The 22,913-nt window shown below is 39.2% G+C and overlaps 1 protein-coding gene across 1 annotated transcript; it reads right to left on the bottom strand.

The window, feature by feature from the left end:
* Positions 1–13,090: 13,090 nt before the first annotated feature.
* Positions 13,091–16,552, bottom strand: ppp1r3cb (protein phosphatase 1, regulatory subunit 3Cb). The gene is made up of 2 exons (XM_019096834.2): positions 16,320–16,552; positions 13,091–15,528 (listed from the first exon to the last, which is right to left on the bottom strand). Exons 1-2 carry the CDS (start codon positions 16,331–16,333, stop codon positions 14,589–14,591), a joined length of 954 nt encoding a protein of 317 aa, XP_018952379.1. The 5' UTR covers positions 16,334–16,552; the 3' UTR covers positions 13,091–14,588.
* Positions 16,553–22,913: the final 6,361 nt, after the last annotated feature.

Here is a 22,913-nt window from a genome sequence, read left to right as displayed (position 1 = left end):
TAATAATAGTCAGAAGAGGATCTATGACTTCTGGAAGCACCTCTTTTAAGAGCTTAGATGGAATAGGGTCTAACATACATGTTGTTGGTTTAGATGATTTAACAAGTTTATACAATTCTTTCTCTCCTATAGTAGAGAATGAGTGGAATTGTTCCTCAGGCGATCTATAGCACGCTATCTGATGCGATAATATAGCTGACGGCTGCATGGTTACAGTTTTATCTCTAATAGTATCGATTTTAGAAGTTCATAAAGTCATTACTGCTGTGCTGTTGGAAAATTTAAAACATTGTAAACATTTCAGTTGCCACAAAAGTTACAAGGTTTTTAGAGCGCACTACATAGACGCTGAAGAATTCGCGTTCGCGAGGAGGTAACCATAGCAACCTCGAATGATATCTTATTGAACACTAATTTTGCACAATATTGGTTGCTCGAGAGGAACCTCAGCTTCTCACTGAAAATTACTGAGAGGACATAAATTCCTTTTCGCACTAATGTGGTTGGCCTGTGGTTGGAGGGTTTCATAACACTTGTTTATTTTTTATTTTTCATTAATTTAGCCACTGTATTGAATAAATACCTGGGGGTATGTTTGTTTTCTTCTAAAAGAGACGAAAAGTGATCAGATCTAGCAGTTTTTAATGCTTTTCTGTAGAATAGGTTACTTTCCCGCCAAGCAATACGAAATACCTCTAGTTTTGTTTTCCTCCAGCTGTGCTCCATTTTCTGGGCTGTTCTCTTTAGGGTGCGAGTGTGCTCATTATACCTTGGTGTCAGACTGTTTTCCTTAATCTTTCTTAAGTGTAAAGGAGCAACTGTATTTAAAATGCTAGAAAAGAGAGAGTCCATAGTTTCTGTTACATCGTCAAGTTGTTCTGAGGTTTTGGATATGCTAAGGAATTGGGATAAATCAGTAAGATTACTTACAAAGCAGTCTTTTGTGGTAGAAGTGATGGTTCTACCATACTTGTAACAAGAAGTAGAATTTACAGTTTTAGCTGTATGAAGTCTGCACAGAACTAAATAATGATCTGAGATATCATCGCTTGACTGCATAATTTCAACACCATCAACATCAATTCCATGAGTAGGTCCTGAGACGTGTTGTCTAACCCCAATAGAGTTCAGAATGTCTATGAATGCTGATCCCAATGCATCTTTTTCATTATCACCATGGATATTAAAATCACCAACAATTAAAACTTTATCTGCAGTCAGCACTATCTTGGATATAAAATCAGCACATTCTTTAATAAAGTCTGTATGGTGCCCTGGTGGCCTGTATACAGTAGCCAGTACAAACATCACAGGGGATTTATCATTAACATTTGTTTCTCTGGATAATGTTATATGAAGTACCATTACTTCAAACAAGTTATACCTGAAGCCCGCCCTCTGAGAAATACTGAAAACATTGTTATAAACTGAAGGAACATCTCCCCCTTTACCTTTTGGACGTGGCTCATGTTTATAACAGTAATCTTGGGTGGTAGACTCATTTAAAATGATGTAATCATCAGCTGGACTTTACACATATGAGATCCACTTAGGTCTCTGCATATGGAACCCAGCCCTCTACCAGTTCTCACAGATTCACAGAGTGAGGGCCTGGTGCCGGACATTCCCCCACGTCTGGCTGCCAAGGGGATGAAGGAGCTCAACAGGGTCTACAGTATGCAGGACCTGCTCCTTGTCCTCCCTGATCTTGCACAGGGTGTGTGTGAGAAGGCTCACTGGGGGAAACGCATACTTGTGCAGGCCCCGCGGCCAGCTGTGTGCTAGTGCATCTGTGCTGAGTGTTCCTTCGGTTAGGGAGTAAAACAACTGGCATTGAGAGGTTGGACCGTCTGGGCATAGAGTCTCCACTCTCCGGGGAGTGCAGCTCCTGACAGGTCATCGGCTGCACAATTGAGCAGACCCAGAATGTGAATGGCACAAAGCAACCTCAGAAGCTTCTGACTTCAGAGGATGAGGTGGCAGGTGAGTTGCGACATGTGAAGTGAGCGTAGACAACCTTGTTTGTTGATGTATGGTCACAGTGTTGTCCATTTGGACCAGCACATGCTTACCTTGTACAAACCTTCTGAGATGGTTTAAGGCAAGGTGTACTGCTAACAACTATAGGCAGATGATGTGCCAGTGCAGTTGGGGGCCCGTCCAAACCCCCGACACTACATGACCGTCATACATAGCCCTTAGCCAGTGGTAGAGGCATTTGTGTAAACCACAACATGCCTGGAGACCTGTTCCCATGGGCACTCCTGTTGGCACACAACTGATGAAGGGCCCGGTTCACGCAGGTCCAAGATCAGTCATAACTTATTGCCTTTCTTGGGTACAATGAAGTAGGGGCTCTAAAACCCCGTCTTCATATCAGCTGGAGGGACTGGCTATATCATGTCCATCGCCAGTAGGACTGGGGGGACGCTGGCAGAACTGAATCGCATAGCCGAGTCTGATGATCCGCAGGAGCCAGTGGGATGGTTTTGGTAGCTAGGCACTAAGACAATGTACAAGCTGGATCAGCGGGACCACCAACATACCCGCGGTGGGGCAGTGAGGTGGAATGCAGCGGCCTGAAAAGGGGTCTGAGTGTGCAACTTTTACCTGGTTCCACAGTTTGGCAGAGGGTGCGTGATTAGGGCTTTTGATGATGCTCTTGAACCACCTGCTGCTGCCTGCTGGTGAGAGAGGAGGATGAGTGTGGTCCGGTGTTGGTTCGTCCATGACTCTCCATGCTCTCTTTGGACACAGAGACAGAGAAAACCTCAGAAAAACTCTCTTGTCAAGATTTTTGGAAAGCAGATTCTCCACCCGGCCCTCCTCCGGGGGAGGGAGAGGTGCATTCACCATCCCCCAAAGAGCAGTTCCCTCTCTCTCTCTGTTGCCCGTCCTTGGGCCTCTTGCTCTTCTGCGGAGTGAGAGGTTTGTTGGGTGTTTTGATGGGTGGGGTTGCCTGTCTATGTCTGTTTCCAGAGTTCTGCTTGCTCGATGCTGCTGGGGATGTGGTGCTGGAGTGGGGGTTGATGCAGGGGGCCACCTTCGGCGACGAGCAGGCTGGGGCGCTGCGGCCAGCGGATGGGTGGAGGCAGCAGCTGCCCTCAGTCTGTTTAGTTCAGTTGCATTTCAGAGCTTTTTCAGAACTTCAGAACTTCTGGATCGTGAACACTCTTGTGCAGGTCCCTCAGTGCTTTAGCCTGAAGAACCTGCAGTAACGCCTTAGCATGTAAGGCATGGGCAGCTTCCCCACAGGCAACATCACTGGACAGACCAGACAAGTACCTAGAGACCCGTAAGGGGAGGCACGGTTTGCCCTGCTGTGTGGAGGCGGTATTAGGACACAAGTGCATCGCAACCGACTGCTCCACTGGGGGAACCCTGGTTTACCCCTAGCTGCACCACTGTTGAGAGTGGGTCAGTTTCTGGCAGAAAAAGATGCCTTCCAGGACGTGGTAAGCCCCTAATGCAACTCCGGGAAGAATGGCACCGGGGCGGGGCACTGAGAACAAGTGCGGGTCACCCCGAAGAACCAATTGTCCAACCTTGAGGGCTCGGGACATGGTGGAGGTCTCCACTCAAGCCCTGCCCTCATGGCGGCCTAGGAAAGCATAGCCATCATTTCCAGATATGATTCAGGCATTGGTACAGTCCCCGAGGGCAGCAGCGCAGCCGAACCTTACTGTCCAGAAAGCTCTGGCTCACTCTCCGATGCAGCAATCGACATCAGATCATCAGGAGGAGCTCCGAATGACACTGCTGGTCCGCTCCTTGTAGAAGGCCCAACATGTTCCTTTGGGAGCTCAACTGGTTGCGGAATACAAGAGGAGCGATGGTCCCCAGAGGTTTGGTTCCCTGCAGGGGTTTGCCATCACTGTTATCCTCAGAACGCCCATGCTACTGCCTGAAGTAGCCCCCGCCTTACTGCCGCCATGACGAGAACTAGATTGAGGCAGAGGCAATGGAGCGCCACCCCTTTTGAGGTAATGGAGTTTGGCCCGCAACTCTGAGATGGTCATCTTCCTGCATTGATAACATAACTCATCCACGAACACCACCTCAGCATGCTTAATGCCCAAACATGTGAGGCAATGATCGTGACCATCACCCAACACCAGGTAACGACCGCATCCAGGAATGCATGGGTGATACGTTGTCTTTAGCCAGATGCAACGTCCTCTTTACAAAGACGTAACATTGAGTTTACCAGGCGCAACGTCGTCTTTAAAAAGACACACCATGAATGCTCTTTTAGGTAAAAAGTTCTTTTAGCGTGCTAAAGTGCACAGAGGAGATGGCCGCCTGCAACACAAACAGGGTAGTGCAGCCTGATGTGTGCAACCTACTCGACACGGGAAACCACCACCACTGAAGCGTCATACCGACAAAACCAAGAGCTCCAAAGTGAGTGCTGAACACGTTCAGTCTCATTCTCTAAGTAGAGTAGTTGGGAGCAAAATGATGTGATCGATTGGCTCTGAAGCGAAAAGCTGAGTATACGTTGCACCTGCTGCCTAGTTATACTTGCGCTGCGATCATCGGCAGCTGGATGCAATCATCGCATGCCAATGTGCATTGGCTCATTAAGTTTACACTCAAAGTGGATTGTTCTCTGTAAGCAAGATCCCATTTCGTCGGTCATTACCAATGTGACGTCGAGAGTGACTGACAGAAAGGGAACAGCTTAAAAAAAATATATATTTATGAAGAATTTCAGGCCCCATCATAGCACAGAAAATAAACTTGTTAAAATTACAAATGTCTTGCTTCCTGCTTCGGACCAAGTCTGCATCTCATTACTAGTTTTACTTTATCTTAGTGCTGCATTTGACACTATAGATCATGACATACTCGTAGATAATTACAAAACTATATGGGTATTTAAGGGCAGGCTTTAAGATTAGATCCTGTTTAAATCCTACCTGTCTGACTGTTATCATATTGTTTACTTAAACAGGGAATCATCTCAATTAATGCCAGTAAAGTATGGAGTATCACAAGGATCTGTCTAATGCCCCTTGGTATTTTCAATATACATGTTGCCCTTTGCTCATATTACTAGAAAATACAGGAATAGTTTCCATTGTTACGTGGATGTTACACAACTATATAGTTCCACAAGATCAGATGAAACTTCTAAATTATCTAAGCTAACAGAGTGTTAAAAATGTAAAAGATTGGATGACCAATAATTTTCTCCTATTAAATTCAGATAAAACAGAGATTGGATTATAATTTGCATCTAAACAGATGTACTGTTACTTCCTCTACAGTTAAAAATTTGGGTGTTATATCAGAGAGCAACTTATCTGTCATATTCCACATGTAAAAAAAACAGCATTCTTCCATCTTAGAAACATTGCCAAGTTACGAAACATGTTAGCTGTTTCTGATGCAGAAAAGCTAGTTCATGCATTCATGACTTCAAGACTGGATTATTGTAATGCACTGCTAGGTAGTTGCCCTGCATCTTCAATAAACAAGATACAGTACATGTACTCAAAAATGCAGCTGCTAGAGTCCTTACCAGGTCATGAAAATATGATCATATTCCCCAATTTTACATTACCTAACCTGGTTACCTATTAAGTTGTATATAAGTTACAAAATATTACTACTTATAAGGTCACAAATGGTTTAGCTCCTGCATACCTAACTAGTCTTCTATCACACTACAATCCATCATGCTCCCTAAGGTCGCAAAACTCATTTGATAGTACCTAGGAAGTCCACTAAAGGAGATAGAGCTTTTTCGTATTTGGCTCCCAAACTCTAGAATAGCCTTCCTGACAATGTTTGGGGTTCAGACACACTCTCTCTATTTATATCTAGATTAAAGACACATCTCTTTAGCCAAGCATTCACATAATGTATCTCATAACCTTGAACTTCAATTATATCTGATCAAATGCACATTATCATTCTTTGCTTGGTTTGAACACATAAATTGCTTGGTTTGAACAGCAGCTATGCAAATTTTTCTCTGTTTGCTTCTCTATCTCTGCCAAGGGATGGGCATCCCTAGGTAACTATGAATTACACAAGCTTCAGTCTGGATCCAACCGTTACAAAGATCTGAGATGACTGAACACCCAAGAAGAGCTGATGCCAATCCTCCAAGGACCTCAGATGACAACAGCCCTGAACCATCATACAAAACTACCAAATTTTGCTATTAATTTGATCTCAACATATAATAATTGCTGTTAATAGAACTCAACATTTGTTTGAATACATTTTATTAACCAACTGCATTATTTTTATGGTACATTTCTGCCATTTGGACATCACCTTGACTAGTGTGAACAAACGTGCCATTTTCCCAGGACACGTCCTGGCCAGGATGTCTATATTGCCTAAAATACCCAGGTTTTGGCTTTGGTTTCCTGTTTTTATACTTAATGAAGGTAATGATCATTTGACCAATAACATGCAGACACTGTACATCATTGTACAGCACTAAGCATGCCGATCGGTGTATGACATCAAAGTACCGTGAGAGCGATTCAAAAGCACAAGAAGCCGTCTGCTCTCTAGAGCTCTCATGGTACTTTGTCATACAACAATTGGTCTGCGCAGTGCAAACAAAGCCAAAACGTTAATATTTTAGGCAATATAGAAATCCTGGCCAGGACGTGTCCTGGGAAAATGGCACGTTTGGTCACCCTGTCTTGACATAATCACCATTGATAAGCTACTCCAAAATATAATGTAGAAACTTTAATTATGTGAAGCTTGAGAACTTGTTTGCTTGCAAAACTTTCACTTTCTCTCGCAAAAGCATTGTATTTCCCCAGGAAATTGTGTTCAGTATCAAAAGCATTGAAATTTAATTTCTTCTCATCTCATATTATTTGCATCACCAGTTTTGCATTCTCTCACAATTTATTAACTCAATTTTTTTCTTTGCAAAGGTTCTCGGGGAGCAAAAAAACTTAAGAGTAAATGCAATAACACTGAAATATAATTTATTCAGTCTCATCTTATATTATTTTCTGTCACCGTGTGTCCTTAGCATCTCCATAATAAACTCACCAAAAGTAGCCAAATGGCTAGACAATTGTGTACTGCTGTTGACCTAGAAAAAAAGCTGTCTCTAATGATTTATCATTTTTATGCATTCTCCCAGTGAAGAAATAGACTTGTTTACTTGAAATTATTTATGATAGACAACAGCATGATGAAAGCTGGAATTTTAATCAGCCACTTGTTTGCCAATGTGTCTTGTTCAATCAGACAGCCACAATGCTGTCAGTTTTAAAGGCATACTTCCAAAGTATCTCTACATTAAGTTTAAGACTTGTTTTATATAAGAGACACTGTGTGAGAGGTTGACATTATAGTTGCTTGGACTCCAGGCACCTATTAGCATGTTAATATACCTTAGCATACATTATATGGATCGATATTTTGCTGTACATATAAACCAAACATGCATGGTAATAAAAAGGCTCAGCTACATATTGATGCTAGTGGTGTTTCACTGTAAAAGGGGTCATCAGATGCTACATGCACTTTTACAAGTTGTTTGAACTGAAATCTGTGTTGGCAGTGTGTGTACACAACTATGCTATAAAGATAAAAATCCACCCAGTGTTTTTATTTTAATCTCATTAAATTATTTCCCCTTTCTTAAAGGGTTAGTTCACCCAAATATTAAAATTATGTCATTAATGACTCACCCTCATGTCGTTCCAAACCCGTAAGACCTCCGTTCATCTTCGGAACACAGTTTAAGATATTTTAGATTTAGTCTGAGAGCTTTCAGTCCCTCCATTGAAAATGTATGTACGGTATACTGTCCACGTCCAGAAAGGTAATAAAAACATCATCAAATTAGTCCATGTGACATCAGAGGGTCCGTTAGAATTTTTTGAAGCATCGAATATACATTTTAGTCCAAAAATAGCAAAAACTACGACTTTATTCAGCATTGTCTTCTCTTCCGGGTCTGTTATGAGCGCGTTCACAACACTGCAGTTTAGTGATATCCGGTTCGCGAATATCAACATTTGAGCCGCTGAAGACATCCCCAATCTACCTAAATGCGTCTATGTTCACGCGAATCATTTGTGATCCAGCTTCACCAACAGACAAAGTATAAGGTTTTTTAAAAAATCTTTGCAAATCACCTTTCCTAATAATGTGCTAATTTGCAAGTTTCATGATAAATGTGGCTAAAGTAAACAGTCTCTCAGAAAACTGCTCGGAAGAGAGGGGCAGGGTCAGCAGAGCTAATTTGCATTTAAAGGAAAATGCTACAAAACAGCTTGCTCTGAAAAAATAACTGTTTTTGACAGGGTAAAAGGGATGTTTTTTTACACTTCAACTGAGAAATTTTAACCAAACTATGTTACAGACTTTTCATTAAGACCCTAAAGAATCATATCAGCTTGTGGAAAATGGGCATCCAATGACCCGTTTAAACAATCTGACAGATCTGTAAAATTGTCAGGAAGATACCCAAAATACTATATCAGGGTATCAACAAAGACTAGAATGACAGGACTAGTGGATGTAATCAAGTCACGATTATGTAGTGCTTTTAACAATACAGATTGTGTCAAAGCAGCTTTACAGTATCAAAATAGGAAAATAGTGTGTAATAGGACAATAGTAAACACTCAATTTTCAGTTAAAGGCAGTTCATCAGTTCAGTTGAAATAGTATCTGTGCAATCAAGTCAACAATATCGCTGGAAATTATGTTTCCCCAACTAAGCAAGCCAGTGGCGACAGCCGCAAGGAACCAAAACTCCATCGGTGACAGAATGAAGAAAAAAAACCTTGGGAGAAACCAGGTTCAGTCAGGGGCCAGTTCTCCTCTGGCCAGACGAACCTGCAGGTTGATCCATACTGCAGCAAAGTTGGATTGTACAAAGGGCTCATCTGGTTCTGTGGTCTTATTCTGATGGCCGTCTAGGAGACATGGTCTTCACTGGGGATCTGTCTCTGGGATCTAGTTGTCCTGGTCTCCGCTGAAATTCAGGGCTGTTGGTGCTGATCCACCATCTGGGCTGGATACGGACTGGATCTGGTGGCTACGGTGACCTTGGAATAAAAAAGAAACAGACTAATTATAGCGTAGATGCCATTCTTCTTACTATGTAACAAGTATATTGTGTGTTATTGGAAGTGTTCCCAGTTCCGGTTGACCTAAATAATGCAGCCTAACAATACTTTAATGGGTTTGAGTAATAGAAATGTGTAAGTGTGTTATGTGTAAGCCGGGTTAAAGAGATGGGTCTTTAATCTAGATTTAAACTGACAGAGTGTGCTTGCCTCCTGAACAGTGTTAGGGAGATTATTCCAGAATTTGGGCGCTAAATAGGAAAAGGATCTGCCGCCTGCAGCTGATTTTGATATTCTAGGTATTATCAAATTGCCAGCGTTTTGAGAGCGCAGCAGACGTGGAAAACTATAATGCGATACGAGCTTGCTCAAGTACTGAGGTGCTAAACCATTCAGGGCTTTATAAGTAATTAGCAGGATTTTAACATTTATACGATGTTTAACAAGGAGCCAGTGCAGTGTTGACAGAACCGGGCTAATATGGTCATACTTCCTGGTTCTAGTAAGGAATCTAGCTGCTGTATTTTGGACCAGCTGGAGTTTGTTTATTAAGCGTGCAGAACAACCACCCAATAAAACATTACAATAATCTAACCCTGAGGTCATGAACGCATGAATTAGCATTTCTGCATTTGACATTGAGAGCATAGGTCGCAATTTAGATATATTTTTGAGATGGAAAAATGCAGTTTTACAAATGCTAGAAACGTGGCTTTCTAAGGAAAGATTGCTATCAAATACCAGACCTAGGTTCCTAACTGATGACTAAGAATTGACAGAGCAGCCATCAAGTGTTAGACAGTGTTCTAGGTTATTACATGCAGAGGTTTTAGGTCCGATAATTAACACCTCTGTTTTTTCAGAATATAGCAGTAAGAAATTACGTGTCATCCAGTTTTTTTATCGACTATGCATTCTGTTAGTTTTTCAAATTGGTATGTTTCGCTGGGCTGCAAAGAAATATAGAGCTGAGTGTCATGAGCATAACATAATGAAAGCTAACACAGTGTTTCCTGATGATATCTCCCAAGGGTAATATGTAAGGGTAAAAGTATGGGAAGAGTAACTACCCTAGTACTGAGCCTTGAGGTACTCCATACTGCACTTGTGATCGATATGATACCTCTTCATTCACTGCTACGAACTGATGGCAGATAGATAAGTACGATTTGAACCATGCTAATGCACTTCCACTAATGCCAGCAAAGTTTTCTAGTCTATTCAAAAGAATGTTGTGGTTGATAGTGTCGAATGCAGCGTTAAGATCCAATAGCACTAAGAGAGAGATACAACCATGATTAGATGATAAGAGCAGGTCATTTGTAACTCTAATGAGAGCAGTCTCAGTACTATGATGCGGTCTAAATCCTGACTGGACAGATACCATTTTTCTCTAAGAAGGAATATAATTGTGAGGATACTACCTTTTCTAGTATTTATTTATTTATTTTTTGACAGAAAAGGGAGATTGAAGATCGGTCTGTAATTAACTAGATATTTGAGGTCAAGTTGTGTTTTTTTAATGAGGCTTAACAGCCAGTTTGAAGGTTTTGGGGACATATCCTAATGACAATGATGAATTAATAATAGTCAGAAAATGATCTTTGACTTTTGGAAGCACCTCTTTTAGGAGCTTAGATGGAATAGGGTCTAGCATACATGTTGGTTTAGATGATTTAACAAGTTTATAAAATTCTTCCTCTCCTATTGTAGAGAATGAGTTTAATTGTTCCTCAGGGGATCTATAGTGCACAATTTTCTCTTTTATATTTATTTTTTCACAATTATAGGTTACAATTTTCTCTTATAGTATCGATCTTGGAATTAAAGTATGTAATGAAATGTAATGTGAAGTGTGTGTTGTTATTAATCAGGATGTGAGCCATGCTTCTGTAAGTAGTTACCTTAAGGCACCTTAATAATCTATAAGCCTCCCTCTTATTTATGTGCATTATAAGGGAACTATTATTATTCCGTCTTGTGACAGAGGTTTAATGATTTTTCATCAGGGGATTCAGCTGCTTCTGGTTTAATGGCTAAAGTCTGGTTTGCTGTGATGCTTCTAATGGAAGAAGCCACATAGACTTCCTCTCTCTAATGTTCTTTTCTTGTAACACACAATTTGAATTACAGCATCACTTTCAGTACTCTGAACACAATAGTATGATTGTGGAATAATGCTTTGCTGCTAGTTTGCGATTTGGTTAGATCCATTTTTAGAACTGTAACCCTCTAGGATTGTGACTTCACAATGTTATTATACAGCTTTGCAACTTTTTTTAATTTTTATTCCAAGAATGATAATACAATTGACAATAATACTTATCAGAGTGCGTACTTCCTGACATCACAGACTTTGCTTATAGATTGCTACAAATTTATAGTTATAGATTTGCTAGGTGATGCATGTGGAAGATTTTGTGTATTTCCAATTTAAAGCATTTTTTCATTAGAAATTATGTTATAATTACAATTTGAGTAAAATGCTGAACTGCAAAATGAATAATGTCTTAGTTGTTTCACCCCTCTTTTGCTTTAATAACAGCAGCACCCAAGCTGCACTCAACAAGTCTGTGAAAAACCTGATGATTATTTTCTTCAGGATGACTTGAGAATGATTCAGAAAGCTTCAATGGAAGAACATCTGACTGTACAAAGAGACATAATCAGTATCACAAATTCACTTATTTGATAAGGGGAACAGGAAATTGTCTATATCTAGTGTTTAAAAAATGTTTATATCTAGATTTATATTTTGAATACCATTTTCAATATGCTCTCATTCTTTTTAACTCTACTGTATATATTTCCACTAGGTATATAATTTTTAATGTGTAGAATGAGGACATGCCTAAAAACTTTAGTTTTTAAATTACATTTTAAATTACATTACAAATTAGTAAGCAAATCATGTCCAAACAAGATGCAAACTACTGAACACTAACAACAAAATTGAACAGAAACATTTGACTAAACAGCATACTGACAAAATTTGCCCACAAAAAATTACACATTATACAGCATCTGTTAAATGATTGTGTATTATTTATGGGAACAAATATTTGTCAGCAACCTTAACAGAACTTATTCTGTTACTGGAAATATGCCCATTGGTCGCCTGCTGACTAGCCACATTTTTAACTCTTAACAGGTATTTATTAGGCAGATACAAACCAAAGCAAAACATGAATTTACATTAATAAGTATATGACATGTGGGGGGTTAATTTTTGTTTTTGTTAGAAAAATGTCCATATTTAAAACGCTATAAACCTTAATTTTTAGGTTCCGCTAACTGTCGTACCTGCGTTTATGAGAGCATCCAATAGGACTAAGCATAGGGACCTAGTATGTAGGTGTAGCGTCAGCTCCGGTGGGAAGTGACAAACAAGGAAGCGCAGAGGAGAGAACAAAATAAAATAAAACAAAACAAAACAAAACAAAACAAAACAAAACAAAACAAAACAATGGTAACGAACAAAAAGACGATTTGTAAAAAAAAAAAAAAATGTCAGAGGATTTCAGTGTAAGCCAAGAGGAGACTGGTTACCTTTGCTAAACAAAGGAAACTTTGCTTCCTTTGCTCCTGTAAACAAACCTTGGTTCTCGCAAGACTAGCATATGATCACCGGACCTTACGCTATGCCCACGTCATCCGCTGGAACGCGACTCTCTCGTGTATGTGCGTATGACTGTTAGTGGAAGCTAGAGGTTACGTTTTATAAAGTTTTAAATATGGATATTTCTCTTACAAAAACGCATCGATTTGCTTCAGGAGGCCTTTATTAACCTACTATTGTACTATTGAATATTACAACCCATTCACTGCCATTATAAAGCTTGTAAGAGCCAGGACATTTTTAAATATAACTCTGATTGTATTTGTCTGAAATTTCCTACCTCACACCTATGGCTGAAGGTGAGTAAATCATGGGGAAATTTTCATCTTTGAGTGAACTATCCCTTTAGTGTGAAGCAGTGGAAATAAAATGACATGTTCATAATAAAACAGAGGTCCACTCATAGAAACATTAGGTTTTATTTCTAACAGGAACATGGAGTATAGTACAACATTCTTTCAAACAAACATCTTTCTTTGCAGTAGAAAAATATGTAGGCATACACTGTGGCTTGTGTAGGCCCCTTTTTACATTCAACCTACATGATCCCTCTAAGAAATTACAGCAGCTCGCAGTTCATCAGAGTCCACAATCACCTTTGTTTAAGGCCTCAACCTGTTTTACTATTGCAGCAGAAAGGGGAAAAACAGTCTCATTCAATATTATCCTTCACCTTAGCAAAGCTTCCTGACTTACTACTACCTTCTTAAAGTTACATACAAAATTAAAGTTATCATCTTCTATCCTCCAAATAACTCTAGAGAGTTTCCATTCACCACCGGTCATCAGTCACAATGCAGCACACACAACCACGCACAGTACCATAGCAGCAAAAATGCTGTAGGAAAGATATTGTTTTAGGAAAGTGCAGCTTTAAAAAAGTAGAACAGACATAGGCAAAAATCTGAAGTGCAACAACAGGGATTTAGCACTTAATGGGCATTATTATCTCTCATGGACTCCCTTATAATGTGTTACGCTTAGTGCATTCACTATAAAGTGACAGATAAACTGGTACTATAAAATGAGTTGCAAAACTTCAATATGAAGCAATCTCATATTGTACCAGATTATTCCATATTCTGAAAATTACACACATTTTATTCAGTGCAGGTCCATCTGCTCTAAAAGGGACAATTAACCCAAAATTGAAATTTCTGTCATTGTTTACTCATCCTCATGTGGTTTTAAACTTTTTCTTCAGTGGAACTATTTTGTCCATACAATTAAATAACATGTCTCGAAGGCTGAGTAAATTACAGAGCTCTCATTTTTGGTGAACTATCTCTTTAAACATGACTTAAATTATTTCATATTAACGTCAAGTTAATTTCAGAAGTAGGATTCCCAAAATACAGTGACTTTAGATGGAGTAACAAAATTATTACACTTCAAGGTAACAAAATAGTACACTGAAGAATCTATTTCAGAGCAAGTGCTAGTTGTTCACTTCATACAAGGACATTTGGAAAGATATCCAAAACAATACCATTGTATTACAGTTTTTTCACAGAATAACAGAAAAGGAAGGCATCTATGTTATGAAAATTATTGGTTTATCCCATGTCAGATCTACAAAATATTGTATGTAGTGTGCTACAAAATTTGAAAATAACATAAACCAACATTTTTCTTTATGAGTAACTGCCATTATGGTTAACTTTGCATAATTTCAGAGCCCAGACATCTCGTATTAAGCTAAATCTGTATCTCAAAAACATACACCAACACTGAATTCATTTGGACAGTATCAAAGACACACATGGCCAAAAGGGTTTACTTTTGAGGACATCATTGCTCATTTCTAATCTTCAGACTTTTCAAAAGTCAATTCTGAAACCATTTGCATTTGTCCTTGTTATAGCATTTACTTCTAGTTTATCGGGAGTCTTTAACTGTCACCAGTAAGGAGTGTTGTTCTCAATATGACCCCAGCTCTGCCACTCGGGGAAGAATCCATTAGATGTTCTTGGGCTCCCAAATTCATCAAATTCCATCTCTGGCCGTTTGCCTTGATTCTTGAAATCTGTTGTCATCTTTTGGATTACACTGGTCTGGCTGGGGTTGTTCTCTGCATGTACCAGCTTGTAATTTTTCCCATCATTATTGTCCCAGTATGTGGCATCTTGAGTTTTGTAAGATATACAGAACTCCACCTGCTCGTGTGGGGGCACATAACTTGGAAGGTCGATAGAAAATGAGAATGTGTCAACGTCCTCGCATCCATAAACATTATTCATGTATGTACAAGGAATGTCAACATAGCTTTTCCATGACTCAAATGTTATTCGCACATAGACCATTTTCTCAAAGCTTATATTGCTTACTTTGACTGTGCCAGTGAGTGATCTCTCTTGAATTATACAGTTTTCCAAGCATACCAGGTTCTTCTTTAGATGGTTCCGGAAGTCCAAATAGTCTGCAGCAGGCTGAGGGAAATCCAGAATCCATTTTTTCTCCTTCTCCGCTTTCAGGCCCACAATGGCATCCTCCAGGTCTGATAATTCAAACTGTAGGTCTAACATGGGGTCTTCTTCAAATTCCTTGAACACATGGACTGCTGTCAGAGACATGCCTTTGGAGTCAGCAAAAACCACTTTCTTTTTAGCTTTGGTGTCGGGACTCTTCCATCCTAGATTATCAGTTTCCACATCTGTTTTGGAGCTGATGCAGGATCTCAGAGGTTTGTATTGGTTGACTAGGCTCCTGGACTTGCAGTCCTTATATGAACTGAGGAAACTGCGAAGAGGCGGCGAGTGTGCCAGACAAATTCTCATTGCCACATCCACAGGCATAATTGGACTTGGCATTGGCCTGGGGTTCAGTATCTGCAGAACCCTGTCATGGAGGCAATAATGAAGAATACTACAGTGACTAATTAAGCAGGAGACGTGAAATACTTTCCTCAGAATTTAGAGATTAAAGTGGTTAACAAAACTATAGTTTCACCCAGTTTGAGCTATTTTACAGTACAGTTATTATGGTGCCATAGCTGGTGGTTTAGGCTTTTCAAATTATAATAATTATCAGTTTTTATGAATAATATTTATACTTCCATATTATATTGGGATATATCTAAAAGCAACAAATTATAAAATATATATTCCAGTCTTTTTAGCACTAAAATTCACCCTGATAGACACTGCTGTGTATTTCAATTGTTACTAGGAATTTAAAAAAAAAATGTACTACTATTAAGATTTTACCTATGAAGTAAGCAATCTGTACATATGTAATGACTGGCTAGTCATTAGATACATTCAGTACAACAAGTAAAGAATATTTTAAAATTACTTTACTGCAATATTACTAATAACATTTGGGATGGATAGCAGTGTCTCAAAAATAAGAACTATTATCTAATACAAAAACTGTAAATCCACAACAGAGACTAGTAGTAACTACAGAATAAGTACCAGTAACAGTTAATACAACAGTTACTAGTAGAACTTTAACCTCAAAGAATTCATTGGCAAAAAAAAGAAAGAAAATAAAATAAAAATAGCAAAACCAATGGAACTAAATATAACCCATTTTTCAATATTTAGAGATCATCTTTACACTTTTCCAGCACACGGTGAGCAGTGATAAACCCCCTCGATGCAATGTAACAGACTCTGTATTCTTACCTGGTGCAATTCATTGAAACCCGAGGTTTGTTTCCAAAACGGCAGACACAGTTTGCTCTGGTATAGATTAACAATTACAGTTTTTCCCCTACGTGCTTTTAAACTTAATTTAACAACGTGTCGACCACCATAACTAAAAACCCGCTGACGACCCGTCGTTTGCTGCAGCGCGCCCCCCTCGCGGTTCAGCTGTACTGCAAAAGTCAAGAGCGTTCAGCCGGTACATCAAGCCTCTGCGCGCATTGGTTCACAGGAACCTATACTGACAGCCAATGGGAGAGCACGAGATCGAGGCGCTCGAGCAATCAGTATGCAGGAAAGAACGCAGTCGGGGCGCGCGCAGTGCTGCCAGATTGGGCGAGGTCCCGCCCAATGGAGCGGTTTTGGGCAGGTTTGTGTGGGTTTAGATTGGTTTGGGAGGTTCGAATAAATTTGGGCTGGTTTGGGGTGTGTTTTGAGTTTTTCGGTTTTCAAACATGTATATTGTATTTGCTTTTTGTTTAAAGAACAAGTATGAGTTTACTTAATCCAATCAGTCATCACGACGTTACTACACACACACACACTCACTGCAGAAGTGCTGGCGTGCTGGTTTAAACGTCGACAGCCGCACAGCCCGCACTTATCACGACTCACGAGGGCTCAGCAGACCGAAGTTATGATTGATGAGTGACAAGTTTTTAGCGTGATAAGTTATAACGTATCTGATTTTCAATGTAGTATGACTGTATATTCAAGTAATCACAATGCCTTAATATAAGTTAAAGAGTGAAGAGTGACTCTCAAAACGTGAGTTATTGAGTGAGATGACACGAAGGCTCTATCTCTGCAACTCCGAAATCAAAGCACATTTGAATTAATTAATCAAAATCGAAACTAAAATTGTCGGTTTATGATTCTGTCTTGTATCTTTTAAATGGTTCAGATTGATAAATCCTTGAAAACTGCTAGACTTGATTAGTTTATGTTCTACAACATTCCTCTAGTTTTGTGTTAAATTATAGAGCGACACGAAGGTAAGCGCATTGTTGTTATTTTTTAATTGTTGGATTCAGTACGTATCAGTATCAATGAATGACAGTTTTGACTGTCATGGTGTGTGCATGAAGAGTGCTGCTAATTAAGTTTTTTTTAGAGCTTTTTCCTATCACTTATATTGGGCACATTTTGCGTTTAAATTGGATTTTAAATTGGACTGACTGCTGACATCGAAAATTATGCGTGTTGTTTCGAGGGTATTTCTTGGTTGCCGTTTTGCAGGGACATTCTAACGTGAAAAACGCTTAACGTGGCTTAATGTAGGCTACTTAGTGATATTAACAGCACAAACTCACTAAACATCATACTAATAAAGTATATATAAAATAAGATAAGCCCTGAATATGAATGCAACGCGTTTAATAACACGTTAAGCCTTTTCCCTCCCGTAGAAAACAGTGTAAGTACTGTAGCTACATTAAGCCACGTTAAGCGTGTTTTTCTATGGTTTTCTATGGGAGGAAAAGGCTTAACGTGTTATTATACGCGTTGCATTCATATTCATGGTTCATCTTATTTTTTGTATTAGTATGACGTTTAGTGAGTTTGGTCTGTTAATGTCTTAGGCTACATTAAGTCACGTTAAGCCTTTTAGAATGTCCCTTTTGACAGTGTCTGCTTGCATATTTTGTTTATGTTCTGTAGCCTAATTCTCTTTAATGTAGGCTATTTGCCCCGATTTGTTCGGTTTACCTGGGAAATTTAACTAAAGTTATGCCTATTTATATTTTTTTGTTTTAAGGAGTTAAAATGGCCCTCATCAACCTTGATTTACATATTACATAACATTATTTTGACAGTTAAAGTTTTGGGCGGGTTTTTGTGAGCTTTTGGGCTGGAAATCGTCCATCCAATCTGGCAACACTGGGTGCGCGTGCATTTAGAACAGCACAGCAATGAGCTGAGAGAGAGGCAGGAGAAAAGCGTCAACCAAAATTAGATTGTCTGTAGACCTCCGACGAATCTGTGACGCGTAATTTCTTTTCTGCATTAATTTTTTCTTTATCAATAATACAGAGGCTTGAGTGTGTCACTGTAAAATTTTAACTATTCAGTTATAATGAGGTTGTTAGTTTGAGGCACGTGGTCTAAGGTTACTTGTGGCACAAAAACTAAACTTCTTGTTCTTGAGTTGTGGCACAGTGGGCAATTCAGGTGTTCACATTATAAAAATAGTTTATGGAGAAGCAGGTTTGAAACCAGCCTGTGTCATGCCCCATTTCTGCTCGCTCATCTTTCAATCAGGTTTACGCTATCCTTTAAACACTTACAGACACTTTTGTAGAAACCTATAATCTAAACAGGTCGAAATCTTCATGGAAAAATATCAGTCCAGGGAAATGGGGGGAAAATGTTGTGGTTATGTATTTATTTATAGCCTAGTGATTTCGACATTTTCTAATTGTGCTAGAAATTGCTTTATGTGAATGCAATCGCTTTAAAATGATAAAAACATTATCATGAATGTCTGCATGGAAGCATGAAAGATCATTGATCAAAATGAGTAGGAACATTATTCATAATTGCAAGATCAAGTCATTGCCACAGAGTATTCATGCCAGTTGCAAGCTGTCATTTGTGCGTGTTAAACATTCATGAAGCTGTCATGCTCTATTGGTGTTACAGTAGACGGTCAAAATGCCATATGTTGCAATGACAGCAGCCTATTGAGTAATGTGACCTACATTAGCAAGATTCCTATTGCAACATTTTACAAAATGTTTAATGCATTTATGATCATCACAAAACACTGTAAAATACTTTAACCATATTTAATGATGATGATGTAGGTAAGGGCACTTTTAAAACTTGCATGTAAACAAATATAATATGGTTTTAGAAGGCAATTTACATCTGTAGAAAATATTTATTGCATAGTGAATATTTTTTGTTATAGATAAATGTATATGTTTTGGATAAGTTCAGGATCCAGAAAAGACAAAGCATACTCACATAAAGCATACTCATGAATGCGCTCTCAGCATATTCAAAATAATATAGTTTTACCTTTTAATAAGGTCTTCTATTCGTTTTGAGACACCTGAGTTTGTTTTGCTGAAGTCTATTCTTAACACTTTAGTCTGTATCTCAAGAGTGGAAACTTCAAGCATCTATTGGTTCAAAGGGGTCATATGATGTGGCTAAAAAGAACATTATTTTGTGTATTTGGTTTAATGAAATGTGTTTATGTGGTTTAAGGTTCAAAAACCACATTATTTTCCACATAGTGTACATTATTGTTTCTCCTCTATGCCCCGTTTTTTTTTACAAAGCTCATTGGTCTGAAAAGTGAGGTGTGCTCAGATTGGCCAGCTATCCAGTGCGTTGTGATTGGCCGAATGCCTCAAGCGTGTGATGGAAATGTTATGCCCTTACTATACACAAATCCGCCGCAAACTCTATGGGCGCCGCCATCTTGCCTGCCGCCATTACTGCGTGCCTGCGAAGTGTGACGGTGTGACACTTGCCGGTGCCCTATAATGACATTTCAATGAAAGCGGATCCTGCTCATTAAAGAAAATGTCTGGTGAAAGGGAAAATTGGGTAGATGATGTCAGGCAGTGGCCAAAACTTACTGATAAAGGTAATTTATTTACAACATAATGTAATGATGTATAAATATGTAATGTATTGTAATTAAGAAGTGTATTAATTGATGACAACAATAAAACCGAACGCTGTCATTACTAGCTGTGTTGTTAATATGTTCACAAGCTTCACAAGTTTCAAATAACTATTAGGCCATCCTTAAAAATATTATTGTTTGCCATAACCGACCCTGTCAATTTAGGACTGACCCAATTAATTATTTTTTTCCCCTTTTTGTCCGACCGACTTGCCGATTGTAATTGCGTTAAGACCCACAGATTTTTTTTACTCTTCAAGCTAATACAAATGCAATAAAATGTGAGACACACGCAATTGACGCTTTTCACACGCTCTCACACCACACATCCATTTTCTCACGCACAGAAAAATCGCGAAGCAAAGAGGACACGGAGACCGACAATCTCAGCTCTAAGATTCTGTCAATTTTATTATGAAATTCAAACAATGAATACTGTTTTGGTGCTTGTAAACGTGACGCGACAGATCCCTAGCGGCACCTGAACTGATCATCTCTAGCTAATAGTAAAGAACTCTGTGTAATCCGTATGGCCGTGAACATGGGCAGTCAATGTGCAACAAAGGTTCGTGGATTTCACAAACGGGTTTATTCCATGCCTGTAGTTTTGTGCTGTTGTTAAAACAGCCAAACACACAACACACTCTTCTCGGCATCACTGGACAGCATACGTAATAAAAAAACTAAATAAAAATAACTTTTCGTACAGCTATAATCTGCTACAGCCGCCTACGGGACTAACGCTACTTCTGCTACTTCCTTAGCAGCAAGGCACGCAGTAATGGCGGCGCTGCTGTACTTCCGTGTTTCGCCGGATTTGTCTATACTGTGATGCGTGTGATCAGAACACCGGCGCCACAAGACAAAAATAATAAAACCCATTACAAACGAGCCATTTGTTGCATCCAGTGGGGACACAATTACGGATTTTAATGACTTATACTGTGTTTTTATGCGTTGCATTGCACCGTGCAAACATAAATCCATGTCTGCATTTGTGATTGGAGAAACGACAAACAACAAGCTCTACTCTACACCAGCGGTTCTCAATTCCAGTCCTCGTGCCCCCCAGCTCTGCATATTTTGCACGTCTCTCTTTGTTAATACATCTGATTCAGATAATCAGCTCGTTAGAAGTGAGCTCTGTGCATGAACTGTGTTCCCATTGACACGGTCCCTACACAGTGTTCATTGCTCCATACTCCCTGAGCAGGGGAAATCTGTTGAAGTTTACCTCACTTCAGAACATTCATTCACGGATTTGCGCTGCACAACGTCTTCACACACGGACAAGTTTGACATCATATACCCCTGTAAATAAATACAGGGGTATATGATGTCAATGATGTCACTTTAATGCACTTTGAATGGAACATATATGTTGGCTTCGAAGTGGAATCATGGCGGAATATCCTGTGATGTCCACTTCGCAGGGCACTTACGTTAGAATAGAACAAACGTCTGAAGCCATAAGAGAAACATACAAAATATGCAGAGCCGGGGGGGCGCAAAGTCTGGAATCGATAACCGCTGCTACATATGTAAACATACTTACAGACTGTGGGTCAGAACAGCCTACATTGTAGCCTTCTCTCCCAGGATCAGGAAACAATCCTCCATAAAATGTGCTGCACACACCTGAATATTTGGGTTGAACTGTTCTGGAACAGTGTTGTAAATATAACTTAACCACTGATTTCTAGTTGTGTCCTCTTTTGGAAGGCCAAACAAAGTATTTCTGCTTTCACAACGGCAACAGCGAGAATCAAAGTTTACGCCTTCTTTTTTTGCTTGAACATTTGGGCGACATTATGCAAATCTTCCCATATCGTGACATAGACATGTGGGGGCATGATTAAACAAGGCATTTTAGGAGGGCGTGGACGAGTCTTAACTTTTATAAAGAATATCTCTTTGGGTTTGAGACTTTAGTCTTTGCAACTTTACAGATCTTCTTTATGCACCAAGAGCTTGTAACACTCCAAAGAGAAAGGAAAACTTGAAATCGCATCATATGACCCCTTTAACCACACTTGCAAAACAGGAAGCATACGGACAGCCTGCACGATCAATGTAGCTACAGCTGGCCATCGATGATACAAAATACACTAATCAAATCACATTCTGTTTAGACTGTTAATGATGATGGTCCATGATAGTCAGTGAGAATTCATTTACCTCTATAATTTAGAACCAAGGAAATGCTTGATTTTCGTTTAATCCAGGTGTTTTGCAAAATTCAAATTGTTAGTGCAATTACAGATTGTTAAAATATGCAGTTTAATATAAGCAGGACAATATTATATTTACAATGTTAGGTGTTTTGTTTAACATTTTGAGTATTGCATTGACAGTAGACATAGGATTATTGTTTTCACAGTGAGTGCTTTTGATTATGGATGATTTCCTGAGGTCGGTTAAACAATGCAGGGTGTGTTTGCTTGATATCAGCAGTCATGCAAATGTATTAAAGGAGGAGAGTACAGAACAAGACAGAACTTGCAAGGATTTCTTAATTTCTCTGTGTGACTTTTTCCATTTAAAAAATAAAATAAAAATATTACTTGCATTGACTGTGCACAGATATGATTGTCAAGTATGACAAACAACTGTGTTACGGTCTAAGGTTTTTATGTGTCACTTCCTCAGTTACCTGAAGTAGACCTGACTTTGACCAGCTGAAATGTGGGCAGTTTCGCATATTATGGCAATATTTACAGAGCAATTGCAAGAATATCAGTATTTAGCGAATCAACCAGTGAAATCAGATGAGAATGTGCTGCAGTCCATGAGCCCAAAATGTTAGACATGAATTCTAAATGGTATTTTATGCTAATAAATGTTGGTTTCATATGATCTCGCTAATGTCAGTTCAGATGGAACAATCCCTCTTATTTATGGACAGAAGATAATTTGGTATCTTTGAAAAA

Source organism: Cyprinus carpio, chromosome A12 (genome assembly GCF_018340385.1).
Source record: "Cyprinus carpio isolate SPL01 chromosome A12, ASM1834038v1, whole genome shotgun sequence".
Taxonomy (NCBI): domain Eukaryota; kingdom Metazoa; phylum Chordata; class Actinopteri; order Cypriniformes; family Cyprinidae; genus Cyprinus; species Cyprinus carpio.
The sequence above is the reverse complement of the archived record's forward strand: the minus strand, read 5'-3'. Positions and strand labels throughout refer to the sequence as shown.